Here is a 21,423-nt window from a genome sequence, read left to right as displayed (position 1 = left end):
CTCCATTGATGTACTGAATAACACAATTAAAATATATACATCGTAACAAGGCTACCTCCACTGATGTACTGAATAACACAATTAAAATATATACATCGTAACAAGGCTACCTCCACTGATGTACTGAATAACACAATTAAAATATATACATCGTAACAAGGCTACCTCCACTGATGTACTGAATAACACAATTAAAATATATACATCGTAACAAGGCTGCCTCCACTGATGTACTGAATAACACAATTAAAATATATACATCGTAACAAGGCTGCCTCCACTGATGTACTGAATAACACAATTAAAATATATACATCATAACAAGGCTGCCTCCATTGATGTACTGAATAACACAATTAAAATATATACATCGTAACAAGGCTGCCTCCATTGATGTACTGAATAACACAATTAAAATATATACATCGTAACAAGGCTGCCTCCACTGATGTACTGAATAACACAATTAAAATATATACATCGTAACAAGGCTGCCTCCACTGATGTACTGAATAACACAATTAAAATATATACATCGTAACAAGGCTGCCTCCACTGATGTACTGAATAACACAATTAAAATATATACATCGTAACAAGGCTGCCTCCACTGATGTACTGAATAACACAATTAAAATATATACATCGTAACAAGGCTGCCTCCACTGATGTACTGAATAACACAATTAAAATATATACATCGAATAACACAATTAAAATATATACATCGTAACAAGGCTGCCTCCATTGATGTACTGAATAACACAATTAAAATATATACATCGTAACAAGGCTGCCTCCACTGATGTACTGAATAACACAATTAAAATATATACATCGTAACTAGGCTGCCTCCATTGATGTATTGAATAACACAATTAAAATATATACATCGTAACAAGGCTACCTCCATTGAGGTACTGAATAACACAATTAAAATATATGCATCGTAAGAAGGCTGCCTCCACTGATGTACTGAATAATATAATTAAAATATAAACATCGTAACAAAGCTGCCTCCACTGATATACTGAAAAACAGAATTAAAATATATACATTGCAACAAGGCTGCCTCCATTGATGTACTGGAAAGAAAGAAAGAAAGAAATGTTTTATTTAATGACGCACTCAACACATTTTAATTACGATTATATGGCGTCAGACATGGTTAAGGACCACACAGATATTGAGAGGAAACCCGCTGTCGCCACTTCATGGGCTACTCTTTCCGATTAGCAGCAAGGGATCTTATATATGCACCATCCCACAGACAGGATAGCCCATACCACGGCCTTTGATATACCAGTCGTGGTGCACTGGCTGTGACGAGAAATAGCCCAATGGGCCCACCGACAGGAATTGATCCCAAACCGACCGCGCATCGAGCGAGTGCTGTACCACTGAGCTACGTCCCGCCCCCCATTGATGTACTGAATAACACAAAATACATACATCGTAACTAGGCTGCCTCCATTGATGTACTGAATAACACAAAATATATACATCGTAACTAGGCTGCCTCCATTGATGTACTGAATAACACAATTAAAATATATACATCGTAACTAGGCTGCCTCCACTGATGTACTGAATAATAGAATTAAAATATAAACATCGTAACTAGGCTGCCTCCACTGATGTACTGAATAAGATAATTAAAATATATACATCGTAACAAGGCTGCCTCCACTGATGTACTGAATAACACAATTAAAATATGTACGTCGTAACAAGGCTGCCTCCATTGATGTACTGAATAACAGAATTAAAATATATACGTCGTAACAAGGCTGCCTCCACTGATGTACTGATTAATAGAATTAAAATATATACATCATAACAAAGCTGCCTCCATTGATGTACTGATTAACAGAATTAAAATATATACATCATAACAAAGCTGCCTCCATTGATGTACTGATTAACAGAATTAACAAGGCTGCCTCCACTGATGTACTGAATAACACAATTAAAATATATACGTCGTAACAAGGCTGCCTCCATTGATGTACTGAATAACACAATTAAAATATATACGTCGTAACAAGGCTGCCTCCACTGATGTACTGAATAACAGAATTAAAATATATACATCATAACAAAGCTGCCTCCATTGATGTACTGATTAACAGAATTAAAATATATACATCGTAACAAAGATGCCTCCATTGATGTACTGATTAACAGAATTAAAATATATACATCATAACAAAGCTGCCTCCATTGATGTACTGATTAACAGAATTAAAATATGTACATCATAACAAAGCTGCCTCCATTGATGTACTGATTAACAGAATTAAAATATGTACATCATAACAAAGCTGCCTCCATTGATGTACTGATTAACAGAATTAAAATATATACATCGTAACAAAGATGCCTCCATTGATGTACTGAATAACAAAATTAACAAGGCTGCCTACACTGATGTACTGAATAACACAATTAAAATATGTACATCGTAACAAGGCTGCCTCCATTGATGTACTGAATAACAGAATTAAAATATATACATCATAACAAAGATGCCTCCATTGATGTACTGAATAACAAAATTAACAAGGCTGCCTACACTGATGTACTGAATAACACAATTAAAATATGTACATCGTAACAAGGCTGCCTCCATTGATGTACTGAATAACAGAATTAAAATATATACATCATAACAAAGATGCCTCCATTGATGTACTGATGAACAGAATTAAAATATATACATAACAAGGCTGCCTCCACTGATGTACTGAATAACACAATTAAAATATATACATCATAACAAGGTTGCCTCCATTGATGTACTGAATAAGAGAATTAAACTATATACATCATAACAAAGCTGCCTCCACTGATGTACTGAATAAGAGAATTAAAATATATACATCGTAACAAGGATGCCTCCATTGATATACTGAAAAACAGAATTAAAATATATACATCATAACAAGGCTGCCTCCAGTGATATTAAATTATATACATAGTAACAAGGCCACAAGTTAAACTTACTTAATAAGGAGACCTCTATTACAGTACATGTCTTAACAGGCTACAATATAATTCTTCCCAAGTGCTAAAACATAAAATGATCTGTATTAAGCAGAAAACTCTTGGTGTAGTGGAGGCCATTTCAAAATTGAAGACGGTTTAACAAAATTCCCCAAGCCTACATATCAATAACAATTTAAAGTTATTTGCTGCAGATAGACAGAAAGAAAGGAATATTTGGTTGAACGATACCTCAGCACATTTTAAACAAAGTATACAGTAAAACAGATTTAAACCGCACAGCCCTTAGTTTATAGCTTTATTATAAAGTTAACCTTGAAGTCAGTCCTTAAAATGTTAATTTATTTGTGACTAAAAAGCCAATTATAAGAATATGTTTATGTTGGTATGCTTGTATACAAATGATGTCAAACATAAATTTATGTTTATGTTTACTATATTCTTATTTCTCACAGAATCTTGGGGAAAGATGAATTTGTTTTAATTCCTTTAATGTTTTAAATATGAAATACAAAAAAATAATTAAAAAATAATTATAATAAATAAATAAATAAATTTAAATAAATAAATTTAAATACTGTAAATCATGAAATTAATGCGAGCAAGTAATTAATGCAAAAAATGCGGCGAACAGATCGACGCAATAATAACTTGACGCATTTTGTTTAGTCTCATTCCCAATACAAAAAATGAATAAAATAAAATAAAACTTTTATAATATAAAGATGAAACAAAATACAAAAACTATTTTTGTTAAATGTCTTTTTGTGAATACTTCAAGAATCTTTCTTTCATTTCGATGTTGCCAGTCTATTCTCACTTTCCTGGAATATCATAGCGGTTATATAATAGAGTGATGTTCCAAATGTTTTGTTTTTAAAAAGCTCATTTTGCGATGTGAGTATTTTTCTAATTTTCTTACACTTATGGATTACTGTATACATTTAAACTGTTTTGAACATTTGTAAAATTATAATCAACAAATTGTATTACTAAATATATTCCTTTAAAAATGAAACAGTAGAAAATTATATAACCGCAACCAACAATCCGTGCATATTTCATCAAACCATTTGGCTCGACTCTATACATGGCATTTAAGTTAGACTGGTCGCAAGTTGTCACTGTTGCAATACATCACATTTGTTAACGTCTATTACTGTGCTGCGCATCAAGTGTATAAAATCAGTCTAAAACATTTGTTAGAATAATACGTCTGCGTTCGCGTGAAATATTGTGCCCTGTAATAGCGACCCGTTTACCTTTTATTCCTACTGGTAGATTAATTTGAAGCAATCACCACACAAAAGTGCGAGGCATACCCTTAACAATAAGGTGTAGTTATACTAATTACACTGCTTTAAGTAATTAGGGCTTCCTGGTCGACCCACCATGCGATTAGCTTCAGATTATGTAGTAGCTGTGAAAACAACTACTGACTTCTTTTAACATGAAAGATGAAGCCCAAACAATATAATAACAACACAACTGTGGTTTTTATGTGATGTGGACTTTTGCCCGACGCATTAATAAAAATACGCATTTTTGTTCACTCATGTACGGACGCAATAATATCATGACATATTAATTACATGATTTACCCTCTTTTTTTTTCTCCGATTGTATAAGATGAAGCAAGACCTTTGTTCATGCTCTCTGCAGTTACCCCCCCCCCCCCCCCCGGGGGCACTGATTACAAGCTACGGAGTACTACTGGAGTATCGTGTCGCGTACACCGGGTCACGGGCAACCGTGACTTTGGTGTACGGCGACGCGCAACCACAGAAGAAGAGGAGAACGAGATGGAGGAAGAGGAGAAACCCGCAGGGAGCGGTTCAGGGGGGGCCAAACCCGGTAGCTCAACTACCGGCAGCGGCTCCTTCTGCGTCGCCGCGCCCTGCAGTTTCGCCCAAGAAGAGGAAGGAAGAGACCGTGGTCCCAACTTCTACTTCAGAGACGGCCCAAGAGAAGGAGTCCAGCACATCAATTTGCGAAACTCCGACCCGGCGGCCCACTTCATCTTGGGCTACTCTTGCGTCCAGTGGCATGTCGCCAACTTTACCGGTGACAACTACTGAGACGCAGGACCATCAAGGTGCCGTTGGAAAGCGGAAGGCGGAAGCGTCGATTGCGGTCACTACCACCAGGACACCGCTGAAACAACCACAGCCACCACCCGAAGGTGCAGAGTCCGGAGACACCATGGACCCCTGGACCCCTGAAGCTGAATCGACGCTACCTCAACTGCTTTGTCGGTAACATCTTGGACACCAAAAAGCTTCTCACGGTTCCACGCTGTAGGAACTTTGAGGACATGCCCGACGGACAGGGGGAGTACGAGCTGCACCCAGTGACGTTCAAGGACGGGAAAAAAGCTGTGTGTGCAACACACCATCTGGACACTTTTCTGCCCACTTCAAACTCAATCCCCCCCCCCCCCCCCCCTGCCCCGGAATTGGTCACTGGCGAAGTCAGAGATTAAATCCGAGGTTGGCGTGCCTGAACCTCTGTGGATATAGGCACGTAAAAACTAGTGTCACGTCACGTCACATGATTTACAGTAGATAAATAGATAAATAAATAATTTTTTTTAAATAATTTAAAAAATAATAATAATAAAATAAATAAATAAATACATTTGTTTTACAGGTAAATGTAAACAGATGAATAAACTGTTTTGGCTGTGAAATTACGAATGGCAGGAAACCAACCAGGAAGTTGTACACGCAGTGTTTAACAAATGTTTTCTCATACATGTAGTCTCTGTGTATTCTATTACTCATGTCAAATGCATAACGGAAGTTTTAAATGCAGTGCCACATGGATATAACCAAACAAGAGTACTAACATGAATGGAATCCAATATCAGTTACAATATATTGGCAGTTTATCGGTGCAGTGAATAGGTTTCAATCAGGACATAACTTTGATAATAACTGGCTGCTTGTGTATTATCCTTGTTGTATTATACACATGTACAGTTATGTTTTCAGAATGAATCACACTAAATCAATGTCTTCCTGGTTGAATGTTGAAATGCACCACAATTCTGTAAGGAATATTGATGGACAGGCCAAAATGTACTCACAAATCTATAAAAAGTATGGACTCATATCTTAATATGTGACACGGGCAATTCCAAGGTGACTGACATTACATTTTAAGGAAAATGTTTTACAACTTTCTGTATTTTGGTTACTAATAAATCCAAGCATTTCTTGTTGTTAGGTTCATATTAAATGACTGTAAGCTACTTCATGCTGACACATACACACACACAAAACCCACACTCCAAAACAAAAACAAAAACAAAACAAAACAGAAAAAAACCCTTAATAAGCTGTGACTGATGTTATCAAAAATTAAATTTTTTTATAACACCAGTCACAATGAAGGAAGGAAATGTTTTATTTAACGATGCACTCAACAGAGTCAACACATTTTATTTATGGTTATATAGCATCGGACATATAGTTAAGGACCACACAGATACTGAGAGAGGAAACCTGCTGTCGCCACTTCATGGGCTACTCTTTTCGATTAGCAGCAAGGGATCTTTTATATGCACCATCCCACAGACAGGATAGCCCATACCACGGCCTTTGATATACCAGTCGTGGTGCACTGGCTGGGACGAGAAATAGCCCAATGGGCCCATTGATGGGGATCGATCCTAGACCGACCGCACATCAAGCAAACACTTTACCACTGGGCTATGTCCTGCCCCTCAGTCACAATGAATTCAACTGCCACCTGATGGTCGTCTGATGAACTTCATCCATTCATTAATTAGCTTGTGGTCATCTAATATGATTAGCTTGTGGTCATCTAATATGATTAGCTTGTGGTCATCTAATATGATTAGCTTGTGGTCATCTAATATGAAGCACCGGCCTCGGTGGAGTCGTGGTTAGGCTATCAGTCTACAGCCTGGTAGGTGCTGGGTTCGGATCCCAGTCGAGGCATGGGATTTTTAATCCAGATACCAACTCCAAACCCTGAGTGAGTACTCCGCAAGGCTCAATGGGTAGGTGTAAACCACTTGCACCGACCAGTGATCCATAACTGGTTCAACAAAGGCCATGGTTTGTGCTATCCCGCCTGTGGGAAGCGCAAATAAAAGATCCCTTGCTGCTAATCGGAAAGAGTAGCCCATGAAGTGGCGACAGCGGGTTTCCTCTCAAAATCTGTGTAGTCCTTAACCATATGTCTGACGCTATATAACTGTAAATAAAATGTGTTGAGTGCATCGTTAAATAAAACATTTCTTTCTTTCTAATATGAAGCAAACAACAATAAATGCCAGGATACAATAGTGACCAAACACTGTCAGGAAAGGTCATATGCTAGTCAGAGTGGAACTGCCCCAACTGGTGTTTGTGTAAATACTATTATCTATAACCAATAAACTCATAATCCTTAATATTGTGTTTAACTGTTTAATAGCAACATGTACAGTGGAAAAGAATACATAAAAATGGAAGATAAAGTCTGTTGTTAGAAGAAAGGAAGGAAATCTTTTATTTAATGATACACTCAACACATTTTATTTACGGTTATATAGCGTCAGACGTATGTTTAAGGACCACACAGATAATTGAGAGAGGAAACCCGCTGTCACCACTTCATGGGCTACTCTTTTTGATTAGCACAAGGGATCTTTTATATGTACCATCCCACAGACAGGATAGTACATATAACAACCTTTGTTACACCAGTTGTAGAGCACTGGCTGGAACGAGGAATAGCTCAATAAGTCCACCAACAGGGATTGATTCTTTTGTTAGACTAAAAGTTATTAGTACCACTGAGATACATGTAATTCCAGTCCACACAAACAAATTAATTCAAACTTTGTTTTTGTTTAACGACACCACCAGAGCAGATTGATTTATTAATCATCAGCTATTGGATGTCAAACATCTGTTAATTTTGATATTTAGTCTTACAGAGGAAACCAGCTACATTTAACGACACACTCAACACATTTTATTTACGGTTATATAGCGTCAGATGTATGTATAAGGACCACACAGATAGTGAGAGAGGAAACCCGCTGTCACCACATCATGGGCTACTCTTTTCAATTAGTAGTAAGGGATCTTTTATATGAACCATCCCACAAACAGGATAGCACATACCACAGCCTTTGATATGCCAGTCGTGGTGCACTGGCTGGAAAGAGAAATAACCCAAAGGACCCACTGACAGGGATCGATCCTAGACTGACCATGCATCAGGCTACGTCCCGCCCCAACAAACCCGTTAGTTCTTGTGTAAAACAGTGTAACTACCAAAGCTGCCAATTCACTTTTAATTATATTTGTAAAATGTTACCAATATCAACAACAGGAAATGAATTGGTGTATAGCAACTGATATGTGCACACACCAACTGATCAGCTCTTTTCTCTAGGAACTCTTATCCAGCTATCTGTGTGTGTGTGGGGGGGGGGGGGGAGAGAGGGGGAGGAATTCTCTGTGGTGGGCACAAATGTAACTTCCAGCACCTGACACGGCAGTGATGGATGATATAGCAGAAAGTAAACAGGGCAGTCAAGGATAAACACACCACAGCAGACACTGGGTACCAACACACAGAGCAAGGGCAGCACACAGATATTACACACTGTGTTACTGCATTATCAGTTTGTTTGCTTATACATGTACATTTCATTTCATCTTATTTTTGCACTTATATCCAATTAAGGTTCAAGCATGCTGTCCAGGACAGCGAGTTAGTGGTTGGTTGTTAGTGGTTAGTGAGAGAGAAGTCGGTGTACTGGCCTTACACCTTCCTACCCAACAAGTCATTAAACTCACGCTCAATGGCAGCCAGTACCAGGAGACGAACCATGTACCTACCAGTCTCAAGTCTGATGGCTCAACCAATACACCACTGAGGCCAGTGCGGCATCAGCCCATCTTTGTTTATTAAAGGGACATACCCTAGTTTTTAAACACTAAGGCATATTTTTTTACTATTAGAGCCGTTTCTGATAACTGAAATCATACTTTACTTAGATTTTAGTGTGTAGATTATCCATTTCCATACATTCAAAGTGTTTTTGGTCATCCTGGTGTTTTTAATATCAAAAAATGCATTTCTCATATTTTTAAAAACGCACATGAGTCTGAGAAGTAACAGTTATGGAGTCAAATTTTAGTTTATTTTTAGAGGGTATTTCACCATTTCAAAGTCACAGATTCATGTTTCACTCAAATGTAACTTTATCCAAATGTGTTACAGGTTTGTAGATTAACTAAACTTCGTGTTAATTTTCACGGGTTCAAACTAGGGTATGTCCCTTTAAACACTATGCAGGAGGCTAATAACATGTTTAGACTTAATTTTCTGCACTGATGAAAATGACCATTACCAAACAAAATTGGGAAAACTTGAGTCTTGAAAAATAAGTTATTGTGAGCTTTTCATCAAAGTGAAAAATGTGTTTTGTTTAATAACACCACTAGAGTACACTGAGCTATTTGATATCCGATGTTAAACATTCCCACCGACAGGACAGTACATACAATGGCTTATGATATGCCAGTTGTTGTGCACTGGTTGGAATGGGAAAAAGTCAATGGGTCTGCCAAAGAGAATCAATCCTACAACCCTTAGCTCCTCAAGTGAGTGTTCTACCAACTGAGATAAATCCCACTCTATCAACAACAAAAAAAGTAAGTTTCCACATAACACTGAAAGCAGGAAATAACCTTTAGGTTTCAGATGCATTGAGTTATTAATGGTTATTAGGTTTCCATATTTCTTCTTCCCTGTTGAGAATTTACACATTAGGTACAGTATGTATTTGTTAAAAAAAAATGAAACTTTCTTTTTTATTTATCCGTAGGAAAGAATATATGTAATTATCATTTTGTATTTACAATAAAAAAACTGAGATAAAATAAATATTATTGAATTATTATTTAATCATTTTATTATGCACAATGCTCATATAAAAACTCCAACAGAACATTTTCAAAATTTCAAATTATAAACATATCAAGGTCATTTGGCATTGACAGATTAAATTAGTTAGTAATTTAAAGTACAGTTAAATTGATTATTTTTGGTTGTTGTTGACTTTTTAAAACCGTAAACAAGACAAATTAATGAAATTCCTGAATCCCGTTTCTTTTTCATCCTAAGTACATCAAGGCCACCTGCCTGACATTGACAAAGTATTGCTAATGCTCTTCTTTTTTTTCTCCCTAATTTAGTTCTGTTATTGACTTAATTACATTCACCCCAGGGGTCGAAATACTTCATAAAAGTGTAAACAAGACAACGTAATGACATAATCTGCTTCGGAGAAGCCTCCGAGAATATCACAAAGAAATATAATTAAACCCAAGTGTGAAATGATCAACACGGAAATTGTCCCGATATCTCGTAACTCACGAGCCATGATCTTCAAGAAAGGAACACTTCCTGTCAGTCTGAAAGATGCTCCACGGATTGATATTTCGGGATATTACAAGATGATATGGAAAGAAACCCTCAAGTCAGAGTGTGTCTGTGAAATCCAGTTATTTGAAGTAGTCATTATCAAGAGATACAATGTTTATATCCTGCTGGGGTCAAGGCCATGTTCATTCATTTCAGGTTATTGTGTTTATATTATCAAACAGGCATTGAAATAAGCAGAGTGTCTGGTCACTCATGTACGGGTTAATCCTGACATCACCTATGTTTCTGGGGATAATAAATATTAAAAAAACCCCAAAACAACCAACCCCCTCCCCCAAAAAACCCCAAACAAACAACAACAACAACAAACAAAAAACCACCTCATATACGGGTTACCAAAAAATATAGACCTGGTCCCAATTTTTCGAAGCTATCTTATCACAATGATATCGTAAAACCATCATAGGCTACAATGTCACTATGGCATTTGTCGTAGTGACGTCATAGCTTACAATGATTTTACAGTATCTATTTTGCTTAATGACACTGTTAGAGCTTATTGACTATTGGATATTAAACTTTGGTACATGTGATTCTGAGGAAACCTGAAACATTGATTAGCAGCAAGGGATTTTTCATATGCACTTTCTCACAAACAGTATAGCACATACCATGGCCTTTAATATATCAGTCGGTGGGTGCAGACAAAACCACACACAGAGATGGACACATGCACTGTATGTGTACACTGTACAGACAGCCAGCCAGGTTTGAAGTGGGTCATTATCAGAGCCTATTACGCCATTACAGCAAACAGAAACGCAGGCCAGTACTAGTATGCATATTAGCATCAAAAGTTGCGAAATTCTTTATGTGTTTCTTTAATTGTTTTCAATTGATTTCTGCCTCACTTCACAGCCCGTCTTGATTGCTGTGGGCAACACAGAGGAAGGGGGCATGAATGGAACAATTCAGGAAATGCATACACTCCGGCATTAAGAATGCAGTGTGATCAAATATTACAATATTTACATGTGCAAAGTTAAACACTGTGTGATGTTTATGGTGAAACAGGCACCACTGCAGATCACACATTCCTGTTCAAATATTGCCCCCTGTTGAGTTCAGTGTAACCATATACAGACAATAACAGAAACAAGGAGCCAGAGAGACCAAATGGAGTTAGAGAGAACCAATATTTCATACAAATTGTTCTGTGGTAATTTCATGAGCCACACGTAATAAATATTAGAATTTCAGGCCTGTAAAAATAAGCATAAAATAACATTGTGTCACGCTTAGGCTACTGAGACTAAAATATTCTAAGTTATAGATTAATTACATCATTTTTGTGGGCCCTACTCACTGAATATAAGTACCTTATTTGAAACATAATTAGTACTGGTGGGTTTTGGTTGTTTCTTTTTCTTTCAATTTTTTTTATGTAAGTAACATGCATAATTAATAAATATATATATATATATATATATATATATATATATATATATATATATATATATATATATATATATGGTATATATCTCGTCTATCATAAACCTTTTCCTGTGCACTGTGATAAACTTCCATAGGTGCAACTATAAACCAAGTTTCATTGAGCTTGGACCTACAGTTTGTGAGAGACTGATCTTAACGTGAAACTTTAAAATTTAAACTTTAATGCAAAAGATGACATCTTAAAAGTTACTCAGTGTACCTAGATATATCACCTTTTTCTTTCGTAAAGACAAGACAGAAAGTTAAATATAAGTCTATATATGTAAAAAATTATTTCTTACACACCCGTTAGTGAAAACACAATTAGTTATTTTTAATAACACATATATGTTCAGATATGTATGATAACATTTTAAAGAGATAAGACTGGCTGCTCCTAGGTGATGATCAGGTCATCAATGCCATACCATCCAATGAAAAAAAAAACAGAACTGTTGAATCGATCACTCTGTGACATAGAAGTTAACCTTAAATTGACTTGTCTGTGACACACAAGTTACCTGTAAGCGCAAGGGCCATAAATAGGTTTTGGTTGGAAAAGGCATTCAAATTTATGTATTCAATAAATACATTAGATATGCTCGTTAGACATGTTTTAAAACAACTTGTTATAAGATAAATGGTACCACTCATGTAGTATTCTCTATAAGGATACTTTAAAATATAATTTTAAAAACTAGACTGTTTGTTTGTTTGTGTTGACTTCCACTTCAAACCTCTAGCCACACATGTAGCATTTTGTTTAGGAAAAAAATGACCAGCCATGAAAGTTGAAACTGGCACTAAAGGCGATAAAACATAATGAATTCTCCATCAACTTGTGACAGACTAATGAACAAGCCAGGCGGTTATCTCACCCTGAAGATAAGAAATAACTCATTCAGGTGCAGATCCAGGGGGATGATGTTCAGTGTGTTTTCTTTTTTCAGTGTGTACGACGACATTCCAAAATACCTCAGATGTGTCGTTTAAATGTCACCATTCCCGTGTTCTAAAACTTTAACACTCACTCTAAATGTGAACTTATAGTCCGTCCCACATGGATTGTTGTTTTTTTATTTCCAAAACACTTTTACTTTTCTTTTTAAGTCAAACAAAACTGAAATTATTTACAAAAAACCCCTCAACATTTTGTTTAAGATGATGAGACAGATTATAAGTTGAATTTGGTGAATATACAACATAACTAAAAGCCTCGTTTAAAAATAAAATAAACATAATTCTTTAAGATACTTAATTTGTTAATTTGTATTAGCTAACAGTAACTTTCATTTTAATACCTGTAGATTTTCTAACCAAATATTTGTTTGGAACCAGCTTAAACCATATACACACATTATGAAGATGCTGAACTCAGCAATATATTTTTGTTGAACAAAAAAAAAAAGAACAAAAAAAGTACAAACTGTGATTGCATCACAAAAAAAATTCTACGTCTAATGAACAAACACACCTGTCCTACATAGAGAGAATTGCAATCATTTCTTTCCGAATGATAAACAGTAACACATGGAGAGTAACGATGCGTATTTGGCACAATTACGGACTGCCGTCAGCAAACTGCTGAGGGTATGCGACACTGACGAGCTGGGTGTGCACCCATGTTCTCCCATCAGACCAATGCCAAAGCAATTTCCTGGTGGCTGCAACTGGCATAAACAACATGCAACTCTGCGGATATATCCCCAAGGGCAACCTGGCATAGGTGATGTGTATACTTTTCTAAACATTACCTTCATTCCAGCCGTGTTTACTTTTCTGAATCAGCAGCCTGCTTTATGGTTAGCCATTTGTTTTACTGCTGGTACACATAGGTACTAGGTTCAAATCTCACTTAAGTCATAGCTATTCCGTTTTACTGCTGGTAGGTACTGGGTTCAAATCTCACCAAGTCATATCTGTTTGTTTTACTGACAGCAGATACTGGGTTCAAACCTCACTGAGGGCTAAGTTATGTCACTTAGGATATAAATTAATAATAATTGGTAACTTGTTAATTATCATCTATGTATTATTTATTTCACTTTCAATCTTTTACAAAGTGGCAGCTAGCTAGGATCTTCAATCTTCTTTATTTTCTACTTAGTTTTTGGCAGAAATTGTGGTCTGCCTAGACCAGTTTCTGCACCCCTGATTCTGGCCGGTATGTACATGTCTACTAGTATACCTGTAGGTCTTTCCTATAGGGTTTTTACAAACAGGCTTCAGTGTGTATGTAAGTAACTCTGCTTCTTTAAACAGGCAAGTTAAAATGGAAGTTGGATACTTGTTTACAAAATAGAAGAAGGAAAAAAAAAAAAGTTCCAACTTGAAGTACATTCCATTTACTTTAAGTTCAAGTGCAGTGATTAATGAAAATAGGTTATTTGTGGAGACATGTAATTATCCGCTAACATGATACTGGCATATCCAATATGTGGAAATAACCTACAGCTTAACCTGTCTGCCAAACGTCCCAAGCTATTGTAGCATGGCAAACATTAAAACGCCTTTAACAATTCGGAAACTGGATATGATAAGGATATAGTTATGTTTATTAAGTTAAAGTATAGTAATGCAAATGTGATAACATATATACAGCATGAATTAATAGGTACTGGTAACAAAAAAGCCATGTTAAAAGGTGAACAAAAGAGGTCATATTTGAAAGATACAGTATTTTTAATAGCTTTTCTATCAAATAATTACCAGCCTCCCATTTCTTCTTTCAAATGAGAAACCACATTGATGTATACAAAGTTAAAGGTTGTTTTGTTTAACAACACCACTAGAGAACACTGATTTATTAAGCATTAGCTAGTGGATGTCAAACATTTGTTAAATTGGACATATAGTCTTAGAGAGGAAACCCACTACATTTTTTCCATTTGTAGCAATGGATCTTTTATATGCACCATCCCATAGACAGGATAGTACATACCACAGCCTTTGATAAACCAGTCGTGGTGCATTGGCTAGAATGAAAAATAGCTCAATGGGCCCACCGACAGGGATCGATCCTAAACGGACCAAATATCAGACGAGCACTATACCATTGGGCTACATTGATGAATACAGACACACATTTACAACAGATTATCCACATAGCAAAATAATTGTCCATGATAGTATGATCAGATATGATTGTGCACCCTAACAAAATAAACTGATTTTACTCGAACATAGCGATGTTAATGCGGACTGAGAGATGGTTTTCCAGTTGGGGGTTTGGGGGACGCTGTAACAACATGGGACACAATTTTTTCAAAAGGCAAATTGTTTGCTAACTTGTTACACAACAAAGGTCTATTGGTCTATTGGAAACTGTAGGCCAATCACAATACGGGACAGTCAAGAAGTTCACATTGTATTATTCGACTATTTTCGGTATATCCTGGCAAAATTTGTTTTCTCTCGCACCATAAATTAAGGCAAAGTTCTCCAAATGACCACTCATTAAAAATTATAACAAGCGGAAAATAAAAATCGATAACGGAATATTTAAAAAGCTGAAATCTGTTTTATAAAGGAAAACAATTATGTCTGTATGATACAAAATTCTTCAATATTCATTTACTGCAATTATTAATCTACATAACATAAATATATTTAGAAAACTAAATTTTAATGAACACAAGATGATTGGCTGCAGCCTACCATTCCCATGAAGAATAGAGTGAAACCCATTCAATCAGCAACTTCTATTATACAGCCATCAAGATACTGTCCGAAATCATTTATTCAAGTCAGTTTTAACACTCCGAAATCATTCATTCAAGTCAGTTTTAATACTCCAAAATCATCCATTCAAGTCAGTTTTAATACTCTGAAATTATCCATTCAAGTCAGTTTTAATACTCTAAAATCAGCCATTCAAGTCAGTTTTAATACCCTGAAATCATCCATTCAAGTCAGTTTTAATACTCTGAAATCATCCATTCAAGTCAGTTTTAATACTCTGAAATGATTCATTCATGTCAAGTTTTAATATCCTGAAATCATCCATTCAAGTCAGTTTTAATACTCCAAAATCAGCCATTCAAGTCAGTTTTAATACTCTAAAATCATTCCTTCAAGTCAGTTTTAATACTCTAAAATCAGCCATTGAAGTCAGTTTTAATACTCCGAAATCAGCCATTGAAGTCAGTTTTAATACTCCAAAATCAGCCATTGAAGTCAGTTTTAATACTCCGAAATCAGCCATTGAAGTCAGTTTTAATACTTTAAAATCAGCCATTCAAGTCAGTTTTAATACTCCAAAATCAGCCACTGAAGTCAGTTTTAATACTCCGAAATCAGCTACTGAAGTCAGTTTTACTATGAAATCATCCATTGAAGTCAGTTTTAATACTCTGAAATCATCCATTGAAGTCAGTTTTAATTTAATCAGTTTTAATACTCATCCATTCAAGTCAGTTTTAATACCCTGATCCATTCAAGTCAGTTTTAATACTCTGAAAAATCATCCATTCAAGTCAGTTTTTAATCACCCTCAGTTTTAATATCCGAAATCCATTCAAGTCAGTTTTAATACTCTGAAATCATCCATTCAAGTCAGTTTTAATACTCTGAAATCATCCATTCAAGTTAGTTTTAATACTCTGAAATCATTCATTCAAGTCAGTTTTAATACTCTGAAATCATCCATTCAAGTCAGTTTTAATACTCCGAAATCAGCCATTCAAGTCAGTTTTAATACTCTAAAATCATTCCTTCAAGTCAGTTTTAATACTCTAAAATCAGCCATTGAAGTCAGTTTTAATACTCCGAAATCAGCCATTGAAGTCAGTTTTAATACTCCGAAATCAGCCATTGAAGTCAGTTTTAATACTCCGAAATCAGCCATTGAAGTCAGTTTTAATGCTTTAAAATCAGCCATTCAAGTCAATTTTAATACTTCAAAATCAGCCACTGAAGTCAGTTTTAATACTCCGAAATCAGCTTCTGAAGTCAGTTTTACTATGAAATCATCCATTGAAGTCAGTTTTAATACTCTGAAATCATCCATTGAAGTCAGTTTTAATACTCTGAAATCATCCATTCAAGTCAGTTTTACTACTCTGAAATCATCCATTCAAGTCAGTTTTAATACTCTGCTTTGTTGACTGCTGTAATACAAATTTATTTGAAATTACTAGTTTGCACTTACCTCAGTCAGGGCATGAAGTTGACCTTCATGGACACACACTCCCATAAATCTGAAATAAAAATATTTTACAGTTAACAATGTTAACGGCAAACGACAACCAGATGTACAATATTTAATTAGGTATAGTGTTTCTGTGTTTCACAATATTTACAGCTTGACTGTACTGAAAATGATAATATTAAAACATGAATTGAAATTAACTAATGAACAACAACAATTTTTTTTTTTTTTATTTAAACAGTGGGTTGTGGCACACCAAAGGAAAACAGTTTTCTGTTCACACACACCCACACCTGCCTCCCTATAAAGTCCTCAATCTACCCTTGCACGGAGGAGGGGCAAAGAGATATCCATCCGATATTTTCTGAAACTCATATTGTGAGATGTCTTCTTAAGAGTTCAGCTGGCCAAAAATTTACACATTGTTTGTTTTTGTGTTCATAGTTAGTATTAAGTTACACAAACTTAGGTTTAATGTGCATGTTCAGAACATGCGGTTCTGGTGCGGCCCAATTCTTTCATCCAAGACAAACTGATATGAGTATAGTATGGAGAATTTTTGGCATGCTTCCTTTTCATTTATTTTCAACTCATTTTCGTGCTTACATCCAGTTAAGGTTCAAGCACGCTGTCCTGGGCACACACCTCAGCTATCTAGGCTGTTTGTCAGGACAGTGGGTTAGTTGGTTAGAGAGAGAGAAAAGAAAGGGTGTAATGGTTTTACACCTACCCACTGAATTGTTAAAACTTGCTCTGGGTGGGTGCAGGTACTAGGCTGTGAGCCCAGTACCTGCCAGCCTTATGTCTGATGGCTTAACCACGACACCACCGAGGCCGGTACTAGGCTGTGAACCCTGTACCTACTGGCCTTATGTCCGATGGCTTAACCACGACACAGCCAAGGCCGGTTTGGCATGCTTCCACTATAATCTCAACAATGTAAAAGAAAGAAAGAAATGTTTTATTTAATGACACACTCAACACATTGTATTTACGGTTATATGGCATCAGACATATGGTTAAGGACCACACAAATATTGAGAGAGGAAACCAGCTGTCGCCACTTCATGGGCTACTCTTTTCGATTAGCAGCAAGGGATCTTTTATATGCATAATGCCACAGACAGGATAACACATATCACAGCCTTTGATATACCAGTTGCGGTGCACTGGCTGGAGAGAGAAATAGCCCAATGGGCCCACTGACGGGGATTGATCCCAGACCGACCACACATCAAGCAAACGCTTTACCACTGGGCTAGGTCCCGCCCCAATTCAACAATGCGTGTGAATAATTTTGCTTAGCTGTGACTATGCTTGGAGCTTCAGTCATGACTTACAACTTTAAAAAAAGCCATTCTGTATATTCTCTGTGTAAGCACCAAGAAGGCTCCCTGAGTTTGTAAACTATACTGTAGTATACATCAAAATCAGCTGACATGAAGCCAAGATATATGGCAGACATGCAAAACATATCAAGAGTTAGACAGAACAATAATACCGGGTTTCCATGAAGATGGCAAGGTCATGATAACTCAGTAAACATGCTGATTAGCACTTGCAACCAGAAAACACCGACAACTAGGAGAAACCTACACACATATATAAATACATATATATTCATACATACATGTATTACAAGTTCTACTTCACATTACTAGTTAATACATTTTCTTCTGTAACCTAAACATGGTGTTGGGAATGGGTTATAATTTCTTCATATATCGCTGGTTTTAAGAAATTTGAACCAATCAATCAGCTTTCGATTATATAATCAGACTATATATATATAATATAGGAATTTAATTTGTAGGATAATGCACCGTTTGCTAATTTTACCCTTAATATTCAATATCTAATTTCTTTATGTATTTACATACTCATGACAAAACGTTCCTGTGTAGCAAGAAAATGTATACAGAATTTCTTTTACTTGGAATCTGATCATAAAAATTTCACAAATGATTGTGTAACCATTCCCTTCAATATTTTGGAAGTGTTCTATCAGTTGCATGTGCTATCTATTCACGCTTCATCTGCACACCTTGTCTTGTGTGCATTTCAGGTCAAGTGCTTCTGTTTGACATCGTTTTGTTTATCACTGGACCACAAAATGATTATATGGCTTCTCACTTTTGTTGATATCTGATTGTTGACAACGTGATGTCATGGTTCTCAAAAAAGAATGTCTTCAAGCCATTTTACCACATTGCCATCATGTATACACATACACACATACAATACAATACCACCTATTCATTATTTCATCGGTTGACAAAGTGGTGCATCCCCACTATTGCCGATTATATCACATTAATAATGTATCGCCATTAATATGTATGTATACACACATATACAATACATTATCACCTATTCAGGACTAGCTTTGGCACTTGCCAAATTTGGCAATTGCGAATTTTACAATTAAATTGGCAAATTTTATTTGAATTTGGCAAAAAAAATGTGTGTAATAATTAATATTTTGAGCTAGCCCAGTCTATTGATTGTTTTATTTGTTTGTATAGTAGAGCATCCCTACTACCACTGACTATACCTACGTCAATTTATCATCATTATGTATATACACATAAGCAATAAGACGTCACCTATTCACCCAGTTTCATCGCTTTGATATAGACACCGTGTCATGTATATAACAATGACATGTGTCCCTGTTACATGGCCATACCCTGTAACCCAGTGACACTGACACGTGCTTGTATATATTATCACACTCACTGTAATATTATATTCACTTACTGTTCATCATCTATCTACAAAACCCTGTTCAAGTGGACACCTCTGTTATGTAAAAACCTGCCTTAGGTGACCATTTCACCAATTACATAACATACACTGACCTGTACAGTGTTTCTGCCAGAAAGAAGAAATGTTTGGGTATGGTGCTATGGAATTAACTGCAAGCACAGTCAAGAGAGAGTATGGGGGGGGGGAGGGGGGGAGGGGGGCCTCCCCAAGAAAGGAAATGGGTTAAGTTTAGGGTTAGGTTTAAGAAAATCACACAGTAATGATAAGAATAATTAATTTTGTCAAAAGGTTAACTTTAGACAATATAATTCTGCAAAACAATTATGGTATGGCGCCATACCCATTTTACCCTGCGACAGAAACCCTGTTGTATTAAGCAGCTTCAATACCTCTTTAGGGCGGTTCCAGAACTGACTTTGTTGGAGGAAGGAGGGACAAAAGGAAAAATGTTTTAACACCACCTTACATTTTAAACTATGGCTATTTTGCTATGGCTAAGTTAATAGCAACCATATGGTTATTGTGACACTTGGTTGAGAGAGAGAGAGAAGAAACCTGCTGCCACCACACAGGCTTCTCCCAACAAACACCCTAAATATATACACACTTTCCTATAGATAGTAAAGGACATAATACACCTTTTGGAGGCATGATATAGCCCTGTGGTAAAGCATTCACTTGATGCGCGGTCGGTCTGGGATCAATCCCCATCAGTGGGCCCAATAGGCTATTTCTTGCTCCAGTCAGTGCACCATGACTGGAATATCAAAGGCCGTAGTATGGTGTCTGTGGGATGGTGCATATAAAAGATCCCTTGCTGCTAATTGAAAAGAGTAGCCCATGAAGTGGTGACAGCGGGTTTCCTCTCTATATCTTAGTGGTCCTTAACCATATGTCTGAAGCCATATAACCGTAAATAAAAATGTGTTTAGTGTGTCATTTAATAAAAACATTTCCTTCCTTCCTAATACAGCTTTTGATATACCGCCATGGTATGTGCTATCCTGTCTGTGAGAAAGTGCATATAAAAGATCCCTTGCTGCTAATGGAAAAATGTAGGTTTTCTATGAAAAAAAGAAAAAGTTTGTTTTGTTTAACGACACCACTAGAGCACATTGATTTGTTAATCATTGGCTATTGGATGTGAAACATTTGGTAATTTTGACATATATAGTCTTTGAGAGGAAACCCGCTATATTTTTTATTAGTAGTAAGGGATCTTTTATACGCACCATCCCACAGACAGGATAGCACATACCCGGCCTTTGATATACCAGTTGTGGTGCACTGGCTGGAACGAGAAACAGCCCAATGGGTCCACCGACAGAGATCGATCCTAGACCAACTGCACATCAGGTGGGCACTTTACCACTGGGCTATGTCCCACCCCATTTTCTATTAAGACGGATCATGTGTCACAATTACCAATGAATGACATCCAATAGACAATTAATTAATCAATGTGCTCTAGTGGTGTCATTAAACAACGACCCATCACACAACTCCGGCAAGAGCTCGACCACTGAACTATATTCTGTTAAAGACTTTATGAAAAAATCATGATTACTCTAGCAGAAAATAGCCTGAAT

At 36.3% G+C, this 21,423-nt stretch overlaps 1 protein-coding gene across 1 annotated transcript in view; it reads right to left on the bottom strand.

Annotated features, from left to right (window-relative positions):
• The window catches only part of LOC121375848 (dual specificity testis-specific protein kinase 2-like), a 65,489-nt gene that overhangs the window by 15,821 nt on the left and 28,245 nt on the right, over window positions 1-21,423 (bottom strand). The window contains exon 4 of the mRNA XM_041503517.1: window positions 17,066-17,114. Within this exon, the coding sequence (XP_041359451.1) occupies window positions 17,066-17,114 (49 nt within the window). The remainder of the gene's footprint in view (window positions 1-17,065; window positions 17,115-21,423) is intronic.

The sequence above is a fragment of the Gigantopelta aegis genome, chromosome 6, assembly GCF_016097555.1.
Source record: "Gigantopelta aegis isolate Gae_Host chromosome 6, Gae_host_genome, whole genome shotgun sequence".
Classification (NCBI taxonomy): Eukaryota; Metazoa; Mollusca; class Gastropoda; order Neomphalida; family Peltospiridae; genus Gigantopelta; species Gigantopelta aegis.
The sequence above is the reverse complement of the archived record's forward strand: the minus strand, read 5'-3'. Positions and strand labels throughout refer to the sequence as shown.